The 20,305-nt window shown below is 32.8% G+C and overlaps 2 protein-coding genes across 3 annotated transcripts; one reads left to right on the top strand and one right to left on the bottom strand.

Moving 5' to 3' along the window:
* Window positions 1–1,043: 1,043 nt before the first annotated feature.
* Window positions 1,044–16,709, bottom strand: LOC148602002 (uncharacterized). 2 transcript variants are annotated; one of them, XR_015917206.1, is made up of 10 exons: window positions 16,577–16,709; window positions 13,011–13,206; window positions 11,472–11,546; window positions 10,524–10,598; window positions 8,499–8,570; window positions 6,717–6,788; window positions 3,556–3,627; window positions 2,517–2,641; window positions 1,570–1,620; window positions 1,044–1,313 (listed from the first exon to the last, which is right to left on the bottom strand). XR_015917206.1 is itself a non-coding variant. In XM_088555947.1 (9 exons), the coding sequence occupies exons 2-8, from the start codon at window positions 13,172–13,174 to the stop codon at window positions 2,533–2,535; spliced, it is 639 nt and encodes a 212-aa protein (XP_088412073.1). In that variant the 5' UTR covers window positions 13,175–13,206; window positions 16,577–16,709; the 3' UTR covers window positions 1,044–1,313; window positions 2,517–2,532. The 2 variants fall into 2 exon arrangements, 1 of the variants encoding a protein (XP_088412073.1); XM_088555947.1 differs by lacking the exon at window positions 1,570–1,620.
* Window positions 16,710–17,710: 1,001 nt separating this feature from the next.
* LOC148602001 (chitin deacetylase 1-like) lies at window positions 17,711–19,495 on the top strand. Its single transcript, XM_088555348.1, has one exon. It carries the CDS (start codon window positions 18,111–18,113, stop codon window positions 19,233–19,235), a length of 1,125 nt encoding a protein of 374 aa, XP_088411474.1. The 5' UTR covers window positions 17,711–18,110; the 3' UTR covers window positions 19,236–19,495.
* The last annotated feature ends 810 nt before the right edge of the window (window positions 19,496–20,305 follow it).

The following is a 20,305-nucleotide window of genomic DNA, read 5'->3' as shown; positions in this document are numbered from 1 at the left end:
ATTTGCATGATTCTTACAATGAGACTACTACTTAATCTAAGAAGGTGTCATAAAGGTAGTTATGCTCGATTAAGTATAAAGAAAAGCACCAGAAATAACAAGAACGGGCCTGCTTGTTTTCTACAGAAGAAATAAAAAACAATGGATAAACGATATTTATCACGACTTGTTAAGGAGGAAGAAACTGCTTTTCAGGAAACACCACGGAAGCGGACTTTAGATTTCCTTTGTGCCATGTTTCATTAAACCTGTTTGCAAAATATTACGGATGATTTCATGACGCATTATTGAATTGTTTAAATATTTTGTTTTTAGTATTTGTAATTAATCATAAAAACATAAAAGTGGCCTACTTTTGGGGCTAGATTATCCAGCGGTGTTGGTTCTGTTCTTGTCGGGGATGAATTTCGACCAGCCAGCGGGGATATTCTTTTAATTTTGGGGCTTTAATTCGATTAGCGGTGTAGTTCCTCATATTGGTTGGGCTTTATTGTGACCAACGGTAGTGTCCTGTCATTTACGGGACTTTTTTGTGACAATCGGTGTTGCTCCTGTCATTATCGGAGCTTTATTGTGGCCAGCGGTATTGTTTCTGGTGTGCAAGAGCCTTTATATTGACCAGCGGTGTTGTTTCTGACATTGTAGGGTTTTTTTTACCAATGGTGTTGTTTATGACACTTTTGGAGCTTTTCTGACCAGCAGTGTTATTTCTGATTCGTAAAGGCTTTATAGACCATCAATGTTCTTTTGGTTTTTTTAAGCATCTAAAAAATTTTTTATTTTTTATTTTTCATTTTTTTTTGTTTTTGTTTTTGTTTTGTTTTGTTTTGTTTTGGTTTGTTTGTTTGTCTTTTTGTTTGTTTTTTTGTTTTTTGTTTTGTTTTCTTTTGGAGGGGGGCTTCATTTGGTGTGCTTTATTTGTCATTATCGTAGCTATATATTAGTTAGCGTTTTGTTTATTTTTCTTATTGCGGATCCAATCGCAACTTCTCGGCCAAGACTCCGAGCATTGCAGGGATTGGCCGAGGATGTACTGATTATTTTGGATCTTCCATTTTAACCAGTAATGTTGTTTCTATCAGTTCCACGGATTGTTTGTATCAGAAATCAAACACAATCAAATAAATAAAGAACATCGAATTGGTTAACAATTAACATGTATTTGAATTGTAAATTAAAGCCATTATCATAGACAAGTAAACGATTAGGCAAGTTTCTTTTGAATGCAGGGAATCTGTACATAAAAGTCTAAATGTAGTAACTCCAGATATCACCATAACATGATAGTACATTCTTTGTTATATAACGGTTATCTACAAAAGACAGGAAGACCAACTGTAAAACGTTAATTAAAATGTAAAAAACGCAGAGTGGAAGTAAACACCATACATAATCGCTCCTTATTAACGTAGCGATTGGTGATTTCAGATGCTTATAATCATAAAAAAATTATTCTGTTTTTATGAGTATTTCATGTGTTTTTGGAGGGAATAATTTGTTCAATTTGACAGACAAACGAATTCAGTAAGCGGTGCGCTAAAAATCTGCCTAAAATGATTAAATTATTACCTCCATTACACATGGAAACATCATTATATTTTTCTCAGTGGTCCTTAGTATCTAAAAAACACATGAGAAACGTTTACCTTTTTTGCGTTTTTCAAAACATATAGAAACATATGTTGAGGTTTTCTTCATAACATGTGAAAAACATATGTTACAGTATACCATGCATAATATTCATAGAACTCTAACAAATAGGCTTTTGGAACACGGTTATGTTTCTACAAGATTGAAGTCATCACTACACAAGTTTAATGGTCGTCATCATGAACTCAAGGATCGTTATGGTGTATCCATCTGCACCATGAAAACCGATTTATCCAACGGGTCATAGTTCTCCTTTCCTCGTTTGTCTACCCCGGACTTGACTTTTTATGAGCAACTCGGTGGATGTTTCTAAAAAAGCAGAGGACGCTTAGCCTACCGGTGCACCTGGTCCAGTTTTTAGTAGAGTCCGAGTTGCTCATTTTCTTTTGTTACTTTGTATGTATGATTTTAGTTACTTTATGTTCTTTGTTGTGTATGTCTGTTTTCCATGTCTGGTCTTTGTCCCTGGAATACATTCTTTTGATTACCGCTATAACCTTGGTTCCCTTGATTATTTATTCATAAGTTTCAGGTCATATATTATACATTATTTCATATGAAAGGGTTTATGTATCAGTCTTTATAAAAATCAAAAACTGCAAAGGTAAAATAATTCGTGGTGTAGAAAAGCCCACCCAACAGACTATGCTTTTTCATTCACTCTAAACATGATATATTTTTACATTACGATAATCATGTCTGTATTTTGCTCTGTGTTTTTGAGAAAATCTCTACTTTCTTCTCTCGATATAATCAACCAAAGCAAACCAAATCAAGAACGACAATACAATGAACTCTTAGAATTAATAGACAGCAAACGATAGTCTCTTAGGTATGATTTAAAAATGTATACTTTCTAAACTCACATGAAGTTTAAGCAAACTAGTCCACTGATTTGCATTTGTATTCCATTTTCTTGTTCACACTTTTTAACCAATAAACGAATTCAGTAATCGTTGCACTGCAGACAAGGGGATTGTTACCTAGAAATCTACAATAAAAGAAAAAAAGGAAATAACAATAAATAGAGTCAAACCTTAGTAGTTCAAATTCCAATGGACCATAGAATTTCCAGATTTTTTTCGTTAACAGTCCGAGTTTGACTTTATAGTTAGGAATTGCTTACTACTTGCGACGTTTTGTATGTAATTAGTTCTCGGATCTTTTCCGTTGCTTTCGGAAGGTTCTGTTGATATGTGGACATTAAGAATGTCGTGTCTGCTTTCAAAAATCTTTCACAGTTCAAGTTTCTTGATCAATAATTTGTTTTCAACTAATTTTCTTTGATGCTCTCATTATACCGACTTCTAATCATTCTCAAACTTCAATCAGTAGTGTGTTAGATTGAAACTCCCTTATTAGTGGTGAGTTAAATATCATCTGTAAATAACTAAAATGACACTTTGATTTATGGTAGGTTTTCAGTTTTTCTACCCATTTTATTACCCAAGCTAAGTTCGAGTTAGTGAGGATTATTCTCAAAAATTATTACCGAACGGACCGACTGGTCAGTTAGAGTGTTGGAGAAATCTAAGATTATTAATATTGATTATATTGGAGAAAGGTTTGATACTTAAATGTGTGTTCGGGAAATCTCAGGTGTTCGATCCGTCCGAGTTTGAGCAAATGAAGTTCGACTGTACTCATGGAAAACTTTTATAAACCAATAATCTACCTAAACTGAACAAATTTTTCCCTCCAAAAGGAATTTGGTTTAGGCAGTGTAATAACTAACGGAGTAAAAGCAACTCTCCATATTACCTCTTTGAAACCGAGATAAAAACATCTAACCAAATAAAACATAATAAAGACATAGAGCTCTGCCATGTAAGTGTCACGAATAAGAAATGAGGAACGAATCGCTGCATAGTTTTCTTGGGTTTGCTTAATACAAGTAATACTTACAAGTATTTCAAACTAGTTACAGTTATGAAAACGTCCACGTCTATTCTTGATATTTGGTTGTAACGAAGTTTTCTAAAACATTAAGGAGGTAGACCTAGGGTAATGGACACAACTCTTACAAATTATTGGAACGTTTAAATTCAGCATTTTACATCGATCTCATTAAGCATCAAAGTAACTTGGACTAATTTCATTCTTTCAAGTGAGAGCTTCATAGGCTTTAGTGATATTGAATATAATAAAAACATATCACTGATTTCAAGAGTCTACCTTCTTAATACAAATATAAACATAAGAAACAAGTGTAAATATAGTTATATATTTAACATGATACGGGGTTAAAATACTCCTCTCCAAAGAGTAATCAAGGGGGCCAAAATTCGAGTGGAGATAACCCAAGGATAAAAACAAGACAGGGAAAACAGACACGCAAAAACAAAGAATGATGAATAACCAAAACATGCACAAAACATGGCAAAATTTGGGTAGATAAACGAAAAAAGGAAAACAATGACATGATGAACAAATCGGGTCTCTTTCGGCATATGGATACATCGTAACTATTCACAATTTCATGATGACGACCATAAAACTGCAGTGATGACTTCAATCTTGTGGCAACATTACCTTGTTCCAGAGGACTAGTTGTAAGATATCTAGTACGGTAAAATAAAGTACGCGTAGTAACGGCAAACTCTGGCATTACGTGTGAGTTGTAATAGGAAAACGCTATACGCAGATGGTGAAAGAATGTTGCCATATATGAAGTAAATTGACAATATGGAATGAAGTCATCGCGTTTGTCATGTCAATAGTTTTCCCTTTCTATCGATCTTTAAGTATAGGTCAAGAGTAACCAAGGGAATCAAGATTCTAGCAGAAGTCAAAAGAATGTAATCCAGGGACAAAGGCCAGATATGGACATGAAAAAATAGAGAATGACAACAAAGAACGTAAAGTAACTGAGATAATACATACAAAGTAACAAAATTTAATACGCAACTCGGACTCCACTAAAAAACCGTGAGCATGGACCAGGTGCACCGGTAGGGTAAGCGTCCTCTGCTTTTCTGCAACACCCGCCGAGTTGCTCATAAAAAATGAAGTCCTGTGTAGACGGAAAAGGAAAGGAAAACCTTGACAATTATTTGAGAATTTCATCATTTGCAAATTAATCTATTTAAGGCAGACGATTAACACATTGGATTTGTTTGAAATTATGTGCTAAGAACCCGCAAGTGCTACTAAATTTTTATATTTAAATTTTATTCGGTGTATCAGGGTAAAGGTTTTCAATAGGAAATTTAAAATCATCTTTTTCGTCATAATTTTAGTATTTGTGTTGCCTTTTTCTGGTGTAATATTTGAATCGAAAAGGTGTACAAGTACTATTAACGTTACACTTAGTCAACTTATTTTCTTTTGGGAAGATATCTTGAACATACTTTTCGAAGTTTGGATTACTTACGTCCAAATTGTCATTTAGATGTCTAAAGATATTATTGAAATCATGTGAAAGGTAATGTTTTGAAGAATCTTAAATAATTTATCTATGAACTGCGATACATAAAAGCAGAGAAACAAACACGCTATGAGAGGAGCACAACAAGTCCCCATTGGAATACCACAAACCTGTCTATAATAACCAAATAAAAGTATCTTCAATTAAAAAACTTAAAACATAGATCATGTCTAAATATTTTATAATATGTCTATCCCATCTTTAATCGCTGGAAAACGTATTATATTCATTTTAAGAAGTAAATTGAGAAGGAAGGAAGGACGAACAACCTTATCACTATATATCCCCAAGTGGTATAATCACGTTGGGTATTTTAAGGAGCAAGATATATGTTTTCTAACACATCATAATATTTTATTGGTAAAAGATACAACGAATTGCAAAATGTTCAAAATGTCGTTTCCTAGCCGTCTTCATACTGATACAAAACAAAACTGTGAGCAATGTTCACTTAATTTATATCCCCACTCCCCCATTCGATAACTAAATAACTAGCACCTTTTGACTTCCAATTTTATTTAAAGCAAAATCTAAAATAGAAGATGCACAATAGAAAGGGGTAATTGTAATTCTGTTAAAAATTAATTCCATTCAATTCAGTGGTGTAGGATGAGTAACGAATAAGAGATGTATTAGCGCATATCTCTATATTCATAAATGACAAAGCCAATATTATGCTAGTTGAAACTACCAAATTGATTTCAATCAAAATGTAAAATAGGAAGTACACAATTGGAACATGTTATAAAATGTTTATTTTTATAGCTTATAATGAAAAAACTTAATTGTTTTATTTAATACTTGCATAACTTCACTGTTTGAACTTAAAGACAATGTTTATTAGTCTATTTTGGATGTATATTTCATGTAATGAATGCAACGGCAAATTTGCGAAATATCATTTTTGCATAGTCTATAACGATATGTTAATCAATACGATTTTTTGAGATATTTTCAGTACACTTTAGTGGTCTATTCAAATAAAATTAAAATGAATTAAACATTTCTGGAACCCTACATTTCCAGCTGGTTTTTCGTGCTTCAAGAAAATTGATCTAACGGTGTTGTTTGTGTCATAAATCTTTAAACTGCTGGTCCTCGTAAAACATTACTTGTGCTTAAATTAACTTTTAAAATTATTATGAAATACAAAAGTAAAAAAGGCTTCCACAACAGACTTGCTACTCCCTTTCTGATTTTTTTTCTTTTAGTAAAGTTGGCAAGTATGTCAAGTGTTTCTATAAGAGATGTGTTTTCACACAATGAAGTCTTTGAGAATGGTTTGTTTAGCAAGTCGGTGTCATCGTTTGAGATAGTTACAAACCAATTTATTTTCGAAGTTACTTATTTACACGATTTAGTATATAAATTTTATTTTGCAGCAATCTGTATTTTTCAAAGCTGCACTATATCATGAAGAGACTTATTCCCAGAAATGTTTTGATGTTTTTTCTTCTTTTTCAAATGAACAATATATATATATATTACACAAAAGTTGTTTCACAGTTTGTTTTAATTCATATATGACATTTTTAACACACATGCACATGTCAAGATTCTATATGACTTTATCTAGAAAAAGATCAGTGCAAGTAGAAAATCTTTTAAACGAATAAAGAAAATAATCAAATCTACTTACATCCATTCAAGTTTAATACAATCTTTAAAAATATCCTTTGCCAAACTCGTTATTTTGTTATCATTCACACTACTGCAATGCAAACGTTTAAAACTAAAAACTTAAAGAATCAAAATGGAAATAGCTTATTTTAATAGCAAATGTCATAAGTAAATTCAGTGAGATAAAAGTCCTTGTGGTATGAGATGAAATATGTTCAATTTATCAATAAAACAGGTTTTTACAAGTAAAAGAGTAATCAAGGGAACCAAGGTTATAACGGTAATCAAAAGAATGTAATCCAGGGACAAAGACCAGACATGGAAACAGACATACGCAACAAAGAACATAAAGTAACTTAAATCATACATACAAAGTAAAAAAAGCAAATAAGCAACTCGGACTCCACTAAAAACTGGGAGCATGGACCAGGTGCACCGGTATGGTAAGCGTCCTCTGCTTTTCTAGAAACACCCGCCGAGTTGCTCATAAAAAGTCAAGTCCGGGGTAGACAAACGAGGAAAGGAAAACTATGACCTGTTGGATAAATCAGTTTTCATGGTGCAGATGGATACACTATAACGATCCACGAGTTCATGACGGCCATAAAACTTATGTAGTGATGACTTTAATCTTGTAGCAACACAACCCAGTTCCAGAAGCCTATTTGCTGGAGTTCTAGCGCGATACAAAAAGTCTGCGTAGTTTCGGCAAGCTCTGGCATAACGTATGAGTTGTGATATAAACACTCCATACGCAGGTGCTGAAGGGATGTTGCCACAGATGAAAGGAAAGTTGACAATTTTGAATGAAAAATCATCACGTTTGTCGTAAAGTTTGGTCAATAGTTTTCCTTTACCATTGATTTCTAAGTGTAGGTCAAGATATGAGGCTGACTTCACAGTGTCTGTAGTTTCCTTTATCTCAAGTTCTTTGGGGGTCAATGCGATGTATCAAATCCCCGAAATTAGAATTGTTTAAAGATAATACGTCATCTATATAACGGAAACTGAGATTAAAGGATCTAGCCGATATTCTTTCTTTGGGATCAGATCAGCTGTAAAGTCAGCCTCATAACAATGAAGGAAAAGGTCAGCAAATAAAGGAGCACAATTTTTTTCCTATTGAAATGCCGACCGTTTGTTGAAAAACACGTCCACCACACTTAAATAATAAAATCCTCAATAAAAAGACATTTGTGTCCGATTTCGAACTGGGTACAATTGCACGCACGATTTCAGCCTGAAAGTAGTTAAAAGGGTCGGAAGTGCATTATTTCGCGTTACAGCTAAATACATTTTAATACCTAAATAAAACAGAGGAGGGTTACAAAGTAAAAGGAAATTTGACCTCAGGATTTCTGTTGTTGACGGACTTAAAAAAAATATAATTCGTAGTTCCTTACAAATATCAAGGAATTCTTTCATGCTGGGAGAAATTCCGTCTTCTAAGCGAGTAAGCGTGCAGTTGTTCACGTTAAATGACGATGAATTCTTCTTACGAGTTATAATAAGGTAAAATTTAAGAACATGAGCAATATCAAAGAGCGCGTTATCATTTCACATAAAGTGTCATTGTAACAATGATTTGTACCCTACTTTGTCTATTCTTTTGTAAACATCCTTAGGATTAACCGCTTTTACTTCAAATGTTGCCAAATACTGAAATGGACCTGCTTTTCCGAATGGCAGGCTTATATAAACTTCGTTCTTCTTTTAGTAAAAGTCAGTCCGGCGAAATTGAATAGTAAATTTGATGTAATTTGATGAATGATACATTGAAAGAAAATCTAATTTTACTTACATAATTGTTAGTTCACCAAATCCATTGAGTGTATTGTCTTCAATTTTTGTTAACTCATTGCCGTTTATATATCTAAAAAATGTAAAATAGTCTGTAGTTTAAATATTTTTTCTCTGTCCAGTCTTTATTTTTGGAATATGTTTTATTGATTCCCCTCGAATCTTGGTTATTTAATAAACAACAAGATGTAATTTTAAATGCTAACACTAAGTGGGTAGACCAAGTTTAAGGGACATAACTCGCATAAATCATTGGTGCGTTTTTATAAATCCTTTAATACATCTTATGTTATATATATATATCGATATCGAAGCGTATGCAGTTTGATGAATCACATTCATCAAAATCCAAAAAACAACACATGAAACAAAGCCGATATACATACGTTTAACAACAGAGGATACTTGCTCTACCGGTGCACCTGCTCTATGCTCCCAGTTACAAGTCCGAGTTGCTCATTTGCTTTTGTTGCTTTGTATGTATGATTTTAGTTACTTTGTGTTCCATGTTGTGTATGTCTGTTTTCCATGTCTGGTCTTTGTCCCTATATTACATTCTTTTGATTACCGCTATAACATTAGTAACCTTGATTACTTCTTAGGAAATCGAATAAAAAGATTATAATTAGTCATTACATTGATAACATTCTGTTAAAATTGATGGATGAAAAAAAAGTTTATGACAATAAATACAGGTCTCATTCTTGTATTCTTTGTCCCATAGGCTTCAAAATTAAACCTTAATTTTTCGGGAATTTAAAAACAAATAGACAAGGAGTTTCAATCTAGCTTTTGACCATATTTTTCCATTAAGGAAATGTCAAAAATCATTTTCAGGTGCATTTTAGAAAAAAAAACTCACGAACTTTGGTACACCAGGATAGGTCGAACTAAAAATAGACTTTTTCTTCTTTCACTTTTATTTTGAGATCATGGAAATGCTGTTTTTGTCTCATAAACAAGTTTTAAGTGTCATAGCTTGATATTTACCCTGTACTTTTGATGAAAATCATAAAAATAATCATTTGCTAAATAACAAAAATAGGAAAAGGCAAAAAGCAAGCGCACTATATTTTTAGCCTCCATGTTTTGACGTACACCCGCTCAGGAATATGCAATACAAGACTGATACCTACAAGCATATCACTGATTTCAAGAGTTATATCCCATAGCCTAGATCTACGTAATTAAAAAGGTAATTGAAATACATTTCTATCCAATATAATCGACATACCTGTAACATTAAAGGAAAATCCATCATTGAATTTAATACCTTATATTTGGATGGCGTGTGAAAAAGCGCGATAACAGTAAAGCCTATCTAAACCAAGTCACTTTACGAGTAAAAAATGTGTTCGGTTTATGTTTTTCTTTTGTTTTGGTTTACACAGGTTCTGAAATTGATATGAATGAACTTCGGAAAGTGTCTGCAAAATCGTAATTGTAAAATTAGTCGTAACTTACATAGCATGGGATGAAATAACACAAATTGCTTTATTTATCTTTAAATGACTACAAATAAGTTGTTTTTAAGTATATTCTCGATATGAGTATGTACAAGACCTGCTCCAGCTTGATAACATGACCAACATGGGCTGCCAAAATTTCCGGACCTTGGGCGTACGTTATGTCATAAAAGAGCGAAGTATTATGACGTCATAACTTGAGATTTGTTTTACGATTTGTTGTGAAATCGACCAGTGTTTTTCGAAAAGTTTCTGATTTACTAGTCCTCATGATTCGGTTTACTCATGTTACAGTGTATATTATTGCAATCAAAATAATAATTGGTTGAAAGAATAATCTCAAAACGGAATGATTGATTCATATTTAAAATTAAAATGATGTATATTTCTTGTATAATTATGACTAACTTGTTCGACTAAAAAACTTTATTTAAATGCGATAATCAACTGCATTCAAAGAGCGATTAAATCAATCAAAAATCAAAAGAACTGTCAATCATGTAATAAAGGAGCTACATGTATCACTTGTAAATGTGAAATAGTACATAGCTTAAACTCACAATTCCTTAATAGTAGCACAAATGGGTTGAAAAGCTGGGGCCTCTATTTCCTTGATATGATTTCGTGAAAGCATCCTGTAATTATATTCATATTTTTCTTTTTAAAAAATTAAATCGGATACTAACTTATTATGTTAAAGAAGTTAAACCCAATAGCGTGAATAATGATCAGGGTTTTTTTCATGGGCAGAAGCCATATAGAATCAGAATTCTTTTCCACTGTCAAAAAATCGTGTCTGCTCTACACTATTAAAATCAAATCTATAAGTTCAGTAAAGACGCTTGACATAATAAAAGGTATATCACGTACAAGAATTAATCATGTAGGTAAGAAGACGTAGCGCAAACTGTTAAGTAGAATATGGTTACCACGAATTCAATGTGTCTAAAATCATGTCCTCTCTTTAACTTTAACTTGCAACTCTGCGGCTTGGGATAACTATTTACAACTGCTAGAAAGTGTGTCGGGTGCAAGAAAGAATCCTGAAGGTCAAAAGATATATATCTTTCTTTGTAAGCCCTCTTGTAATATTTCAGGGTACGTCTATTACGTCTCATTCTCAAAACAAATGTAGGAAGAACAACAAACAAAATGACCATCATAACTCCTTATAAAATCGTGGTCATAAAGTCAAGTGCTTATTCGTGGTCACAGTATATTGCTTTCTATCTCGCGTGTTTCGATCCGAAATTTTTTTTTTAAATGATTGTATAAAACATTTTATCGTACTCATCAATCCTTAAGTTAAATTGGAAAGAAATTCACATGTTGGGGAAAATGAATGTAAAATGTAATGAGAACTATCTGCATGTATATGGAGGTATGTCCCTTTCCCTTTCCTTGCGACTCTTGACATTGAGTAAGGATTTCTCTAAGAAAACTTGTAAAATAACTTTCTGTTGAAAAAAAAACGTAATTACTAGTGACATAATTGTTGAAGTACTTACAAAATCTCAACATTTTTTCCTTTAGCACTTTTGAAATCATCAGCTGCTATCTTTGGGATATTATTATCTAAAAATCTGGAAAAAAAAATCTTGAATTTATTTATCATCATTATGGTACAATTGAGAGGGAGCTTCTGTGAGCGACGTCCGACATAATATAAAGATGCTCTGTCAAAACATAATTGGCCTAAAATCTTTCTTCGGAAGGGACGTTTTAGACAATGATGTCAGCTGTAAGTATGTGATTGTTTGAACTTTTACTAAACACTCACAGCATGCATCATAGGAAGTTTCACAGATTCCCGTTGGTCGAGACATCAGCGAAAACAATATAGCAGTGAATTGTCAACAATTTAAATGTTAATTGGGAACAAAGCGTTTTGTCGCTCGTAGGCACATCCTTGTTTCATTTGATAAAATAACTGTAAACAGAAGACGCAATTGAACTGAATATTGCTGTTAAATACGTTTTAAAAGTAAATATTTAATGAGCATTTTTTAGAGAACTGACCACTACTTTAGACCTGACGACTTGCCTACTTACACACGTTCACTACATCTCCTCCGCTAACCAATAACCTCCCTTTGATTCACGCCCTACCTATGCACTGGCTGTGAACACTTTAACAAGGTATAGGTACCACTAATAAAACATTTATGGAGATTTTGTTTTGTTTTTTATATAGTCTACTAATTGACATAAAAAAAGAAATCATTTAGTACTGAGCATAGCATGAGTGTGCAAAAAAATTAAAATAACGGTTTTACCTCTAACAGGGGGTTTAATAGTACATTGTACCCGCGAGGTAGTTTCCGTTGTGCTGCATTAATTTGCATAGAGGTGGGATTTAATTCACTATGTTGATGGTAAAGGAAAACTATTTATCAAACTATACGACAAACGTGATGCCTTTCCATTCAGTATTGTAAACTTTCCTTTCATCTGTGGCAACATCCCTTCAGCATCTGCGTACGGAATTTTTATATCACAACTCATACGTTATGCCAGAGCTTGCCGAAACTACGCAGTTTTTTTTGTATCGCACTAGGCTACAAACAATTAGGCTTCTGGAACTGGGTTATGTTGCTACAAAATTGAAGTCATCACTACAAGAGGTTTTATGGTCATCATGAACTCGTGTATCGTTGAGTTGTATCTATCTACACCATGAAACTTAATTGTTCAACGTGTCATAGTTTTCCTTTCATCTTTCGTCTACCTCGGACTTGACTTTTTATGAGCAACTCGGCGGGTGGTTCTAGAAAAGCAGAGGACGCTTACCCTTCCGGTGCACCTTGTCCATGCTCCCAGATTTTAATGGAGTCCGAGGTGCTCATTTCCTTTTGCGCAGGAGATTTGGTTTATGTTTGAATATATTCATAGTTCCCAAACTCTGGTTTTACTTTGTACAAAAGTTGGTTATAAGGTGGTATAAAACAAGCTTCAGTCGTTGGAAACTTCTGATTAGTTTTAATTAATATGACGTCATATTATGTGTATTATATTATTATATTATATATAGGTGATAGAATACTCACATAGTTTGTTTAGCAACAACATTTAGATCATAGGGAATTTTCGTAATACCTCTGTTTAAACAGGCAAAAATTGTTGGTGCATTACATATGCATTGTTCACAGATAGAATTCCCATCTACTGATGTAAGTGCTATGAGTGTCAGAAAAGAGAAGGTGAAATCCATATTTGTGTTCTTATTGTTGTGTGTGTAATCTTCTGAAATAGAAAAAATGAATGTCTGTAAAATACCTTACAAAAATGACTGCTTTAATCTATCATTCCCTATAGGCCGATAGACTGTATTTCTGGATTGCAAATTAATCCACGGGTGGGAGGTGCCTTTAAACTAACACGTTGTCGACAAATAATAACGTCAAATAGTTTTTTATTTGTATAAGCCTATATTTGAGACCTTCTGGTCAAAGAACCAAGATTTATGTAACTAAAATGTTCGAGCGTCAAAGTCTTACTGGGACATCACATATGAGGAAACTAAGTTTATTTCATATATAAAGATGGCTTCATATAGCTACATATCTCAACTTTCTAATAGTAACAAAATATTAGGCATACGAGTTTGAGTTAAATGCAAAATATGTAGCCTCCCTCACGGAAAATCGCTTAAATTGACAAACGTTCAAAGTCAAAAACCTCTAAAGTATTTAATTTTCAGCAGTGAAAGTGTAATAATTATCGAAGCTCATTAGAAACATTACATGGTATTTTAATGTTTTTGGATGTCTAAAAGCTTGTTTGAAGTCTAGTATCTACCAATAACATGTGAAGTGGAGAAAAATTCGAATTTCCGAAAAAAAAATCCCCTTTTTAAGATATGGTCGATATTGCCACATTAAACTGAGAAAAAAACCGACTGAAATGGGCAGATATGTTGGATACAATGCTATCTAAGATAGTGCTGCCTAACAATTCTTTTTCACATCGTTTATATTCTAAAAATTGGCACTTTGGTTCATGTTGGATTATTTTTTTCACGGGTAGGTATGGCAATATTTCACCTCTGTAGACTTTTAAAATTTTCAATATTTATTATTTGAGCTCACTTGAAAGCATTCCATAAATTAAATTAAAATTAGTGTTCCACATGAAAGTAATTAATTCCTATTTGTATTTATTTTTAACATTTCTTTTCAGAAATTTGAATTGTTCTTATATTTGCACTTTTCCTTTCAAGATATGTACTATAAATAGGGGAGATAATTGTAACTTGTGAAAGGTCAATAGTTGATGTTATTCCATGCAAAATGTTTTTGTTGCAGAGGGAAAGCCTTTAAGTGTCAGTATCAGTAATAATCAGGCAGCAGGAGAAACATGGTATGAAAAGAACCCACCATTGTGATAATTTAATTTGACTATTTGCAGAATCAAGGAAAAAAGACATATTTTCCATATCATGTTGCTGCATTGGGTGACAATTTCATAGAAATGCACTGAAGAAAATTAAAATTTCAAGGGTAGATAAATCTGTCAAAAATCTCATTTTTCAAACATTCTGAACAAAGCCAGTGATTCAGAAATCAAATAATGGTCGTTTTAAATAGAGAAAATTTCCTTGGGTGATACAACATTGCCAGATCTGTGGGCTTTTGACATGCATCTTTCTGATTTTTCCCATTTTATCTGATTCTTACAAAAACTTATACTTACAAAAGACATTATTTATTGCAGAATTTTCTTAATTATCCAATGGTTATAAAGTTTTACTAGTGGTATACAAGATCGTTTATTGCTATTATTTTACTTCTTTAAAGGGTTTTTTTTTAATTAGAAAATATAATTAAAATTTGGAAACCATCATGTATCATCTATTCACCCATATACATATTATTTGTTATATTTTTATACGGACTGAACATAATTTTGTTCTGATAGCAGTTGAATATGTATAACTCACGAAATCATGTTCTTGGAATTTTATTTAGTTGTCAGTTTTAATTGTCGAGAGAATATATGAATTACCATAATACAAAATGGCCGCAAAAATGTCAGTTTGTTCGATTTAAAAAAAAAAGTAAGAAGTACATAATTATCTTTTCGAAGTTAAGTATGTTTTTTTTTAAGTCTGATACTATAATACATGAATTAAAATCGTAAATAAAAATTAAGTGAAGAAATCTGAAGAAATATTTTAAGGGAAATTAAATACCGAAGCGTCAACAATGGGACAATACAAATAAAATGTGCGTCAAAATCTACGTTTATGGCCTGAACGTGAAAACAGGAAACAAAGGCGATCTACAGACACAGTGAACAAAACTGAATAAAATCTATTACATAAAAACTGAAAATGAGGAATCAAGATGTAAAAAACTAAATGCCAGCAATATAAACTCCCACAAAAAACCCGGAGTGACATGAAGTCCTATGGAAGGATAAACATGTCTTGTTCCGCCAGCGACATCCGTCACTTTGCAATTGAGTACAATGTCAAAGCCCTCATATGATGGTTGTATGATTAAAAACTGTAAACGAAAAAATCAAATGACTGATTTGGTTAGACTTGGGGAGTTATCTTGTCTCGTCTGTCAGAAAGAAACTTTTTATCGGTTAATCAACTTGTTGATAAGGACCGTGAAAAGTCTGTGATGATATTGACAAAGGATGAACGTACCCCTTACACAGACAGCAAAAAAAAACATGGATTAACCAAAGTAATACGCACACATAGAAACAAAAGTAAAAAGCAACCCGGAATCTACAAAAATATGGGAGCATAGCTCGGGTGCACCAGTAGGTTAAGCGTCCTCTATTTTTCTAGAAAGACCAACCGTGCTGTTCATAAAATATTTTATAGACAAAACAAAATGACTTCATAACACAAAAAAGAATTTGAATTTAGTCGAACCAAAATTCAAGTCAACATATGTATCTTCTTAATTTTCTTTCTGTCTTAATTTTAGACAATAAAATAGTACAAATGTACTTTACTCTACAACTGAACGAACTCAGTTCATAAATAATGTGGAGTCAAGTTAAAAACGGGGGGAGGGTGGGCTTAAGAATTTGTTTGAACTGAAATATATGTTTGAATTAAATTGGAGATTCAGGGAAAAAGTGGGTTTTTTTGTGTTTTTTTACTTTACCAAAACTAGAACATACAATTTGAAGCTAAACATATCTTTGGAAGATAGATGCTGTATAACCTGTCTAAACCTTGCCTCGAATAAATCAGAAACCTGTCTTAAACAATTTATTCATAAAAATTTCAAGGCATTTGGAACCTCGTATCTCTGTAAACCAAAAACTCGTTTCCGAAAGGATTTGGATTAGGTTAGTTTCACTGTAGAGCAAAGGACATACGTCAAATAAAATACAAAAATACGAATTATGAAAACATGCTAAATTTCTGTGTTCTATTACTGACGAAGAAAAATAACTACATAGATAAAATAGTAATCAAGGGAACCAAGGTTATAGCGGTAATAAAAAAATGTAATCCAGGGACAAAGACCGGACATGGAAAACAGACATACACAACAAAGAACACAAAGTAACTAAAATCATACATACAAAATAATCAAAGCAAATTAGCAACTCGGAATAGAAACAGCTGATAATGACTCCTTACCTTACGTATGGTGTAAAATTTTGTTCCGATCTTGTTGACAATGAAATAGACAAATGGAGACTCTTAAAAAGAGACAAATTATAATTTAGATGAAAGATAGCGCAATTACAATCTGGTATATTGTAACAGTTGTTTTAGATATCTTCTGCTTCATATTTTAGTTGAGTTACCCAATTTAATTGATTAAGTTCTTAGCTTTTCGCTACATGCATATCAATTCTTTTTATCTTGTCCATATTACAAACATGTATTGACTTGCAACAGCTCTTTCTGGGTTTTTGAAGTTACATTTACAGTTTCTTTATGTGCTATTATGTAGAGATAACAATATGTCTGAACAATTTGAGATAACGAACAATACATGTTATGTCATCGGTTGCTACATACGCTACCAATACTTTTTCAGCATTTGTACTTTTGCGTTTATAATAGGTTCTGAGCACAGTTTAACAAAATTCAATCAGTATCTGACTTAAACGCAGATGTGCCAGACTTCCTATGGCACACGGTGTGCGTCTGTGTCAAATTTCACTTCCTTTGGTTTGGGTTTTTTGTGATATGTCTTGTTTTTCATGTATTAAGGTTGTTTTAGAGGTTGTATTTCGTTTTGTTTGCTGCTCTTTGTATTTAGACCATCTGTGTTTCCTGTTTTCCCGTGTGGGTAATATGGTTGGATTTTGATGTATCTAAATTGTCCTAATATGGACGTTTTTGTATTTTTTTGCTTTTTTTGCTATTTTTAGACTCCAAAATATCAATAAGTAGTTGGTTCTTTTTTAAATCTATATTTTCTCGATGTTTTTAGTATTCCCTTATTTGATAGTTTTATAATCATGCGCTACAGTAGGTATTTTATTCAACATTATAGATGCAAACCGCAGGTACACTCCAATGGTTTTCTCATGTTCGTCCGGGTGATACGAGTCTACAAATCTAGTCGCCCATGACGTCTGTTTGACAAGGCGGAGACATCAAGTATTTTGCTGCTGAAAACATAGATACATTTATCATAAACCTCTGACAGCTCATTTCACTTGTAACATAAAGATGATAGTATTGTACACAAAAATGATAAGTATAAACATACACAAGATTTATCGACAATTCATCTCCGTATTTTATTAGAGATGAAAAATGAGTGATGTATATCATTGTATTTCTTGATAATATGATGCGATTTGTATCAGTTGCGGCTATACAGTTCAGACAATACTGACCATCGCCGGAAATTAAGCAGTACTTATATATACAATATTCAACGTTGTCAAACTTTTGATAAAATGAAGACTTTGAATTACTTTATGATACTATCAGACAAAACAGAAGTTGGCGATGATAATTGGATCTATTCAAATGTTAGCTATAACTGGTTGGGAAATACTTTAAAGAATGTTTGTCATATTGTAACTGGTATGGATTTCAATCAGTTTTAACAACAGCAACAAAAATTTTCCGAAGTTCATTAATAGTTGTATATTCACCGTCATAGTTGTTTTTCCAATTCAATTGAACTAAAGGAAATATTGTATTCGAAATGATACGTTTTCTAGCTAAACGAAGTGTGATGTTGGTCTGCATCATGATTTGTTCAGCTGACATCTGTCAACAAGACCACAACTGTTGGCTTCCGTACTGTTCCTGTGGTGGGCGTACAATTCCTGAGAAACTGAAATCTACTGAAATACCACAAATTGTTGCCTTTTCTTTCGATGACGCTGTTAATACAGAAAATTACAAAATGTACGAGGAGCTATTTATGAATAATCGCTTCAATCCAAATGGATGCCCAATCTCTATGACATTGTTTGTTTCCCATAATTACACCGATTACAACTTAGTAAGGGATTTGTATGCACGTGGGATGGAAGTAGCTGTGCACAGTGTCACGCACAGAACGCCGACTACTTTCTGGAAAACAGCTTCAGCTGCCGATCTCCGATATGAGATTGTACAACAACGACTAAATTTAGCGAAGCGAACTGGAATTCCATTGCAAAACATAACAGGGTGGAGGAGTCCATTTCTGCAACCAACTGGGGACAGATTGTACTCCATTTTAAGAGAAGAAAATTTCCAATACGATTCAACTTTGACAGTTTCCACACAAAATGGGTTCAGCAGCAAGATGTGGCCACAAACGCTGGACTTCGGGTGGGAACGAAATTGTAATGTTCGACCATGTCCAAAAAAGCAGCACCCAGGATTATGGGAAATTCCTGTTCTTATGCTAGAAAATCCGTATACAACTTCTGGTTGTCAATATCTCGACTCGTGTCGTCCGAAAAACAATGACGAGGCATTCCGAATATTTTGGTCAAATTTTCATAACCACTATGACGGTTCAAGAGCGCCACTTTTGTACACAATGCATTCATCCTGGCTTAGAGAAAAACATAATTTCGAGGCTATGAACTATTTTCTGTTAACACTGTTACATTACTATACAGACGTTTACATTATTAACTATCAACAAATACTAGCATGGGTGCAGAAGCCGGTAAAACTTGATGATATTACAAGTTTTCCCGGATGGCAATGCAGCAGACGATACATGAATTTTGTGAGGCCGAAAAAAGGTATAAAGAATAATGTCGAAAAGTTCCACTTCCCTTCTACGATGTTAATGATTATTTTTATATTTGCAGTTGTTAATTTATGATACTGATGCAAGTTATTATTTTAGTTACGTTCATACACGATATTCTGGATTTGTGATAAAATTGGATTTATGATTTGTTTTTACCGTCAGTTATGTTTATAGGTTTGATCGTTCCACGAAGAGTTAACATCTCAAATTTGTAAATGTTTACCTCTCCAGTGCACCTGAATTCACCAGTCATTTTCCGACTGACCTTATTTCATTGCTTATGTGGCAATCTTTTTCATTTTACATGATTTTTTTTTCTTTTTCTTTTCTTTGTTGTTGTTGTATTTGTATTATTATTATTTTTTTTTTTTTTTGGTTTTGTTTTGGGTTATTCTTTTTTTTTGTCATCGAGACTTTCTATTTTTTATAATATGATTCAATTAATAAATTAGTTGAGTCACTATGAAAACAAGTGAAAATGATATTAGTAAAACGTGGAATCGCTGCCTGTATGAGCATGAAATTATTCATTTTCACTGAATATATATTACTGAATATTTTATTACAAAATAAACCTTTTACAGGTTAGGCAAATGAACTGAAAAAAATTAAACTAAATCAACACAAACTATACATATATTTTTTTATATTTGCAATACCGGTAAGAGGAGGTTATAGAGTAACCAAGGTAACCAAGATTTGAGCGGTATTCATAAGAAAATATTCCAATGATAAAGACTAGACAGGGAGGATGCACACACACACACACACACACACACACACACACACACGCAATAAAGAACATGAAAAACCAAAATAACAGCTATTTTTATAATTATCTTAAATCCTTTTTTTGGGTTGGACTAAGATTGTGTTGACAGAAAATTAAATTAATTTTCTATGCGATTGTTAATGAGGGTCGTCTATTTATTAAGTATCTTTAAGTAGCACCCCAGCCAAGAATCATGCAAAATGTGATTCATGGGTAAAAGCCTACATATTTTTTATTTTTGATATTTTGTTTAAATTAGCATAGTAAACAGAAATTAACATTCATTTTTTTTTTATATAATCCATGTTCTTAGGAGATAAAAAATTTATAGAATGCACTGTAGATTTCAAAATTAAGGGAGATAACCCTG

The sequence above is a fragment of the Perna viridis genome, chromosome 12, assembly GCF_037379345.1.
Source record: "Perna viridis isolate PV_CMFRI_1.1 ecotype Kerala chromosome 12, ASM3737934v1, whole genome shotgun sequence".
NCBI classification, from domain to species: Eukaryota; Metazoa; Mollusca; class Bivalvia; order Mytilida; family Mytilidae; genus Perna; species Perna viridis.
This window is presented reverse-complemented; position numbering and strand designations above follow the sequence as displayed.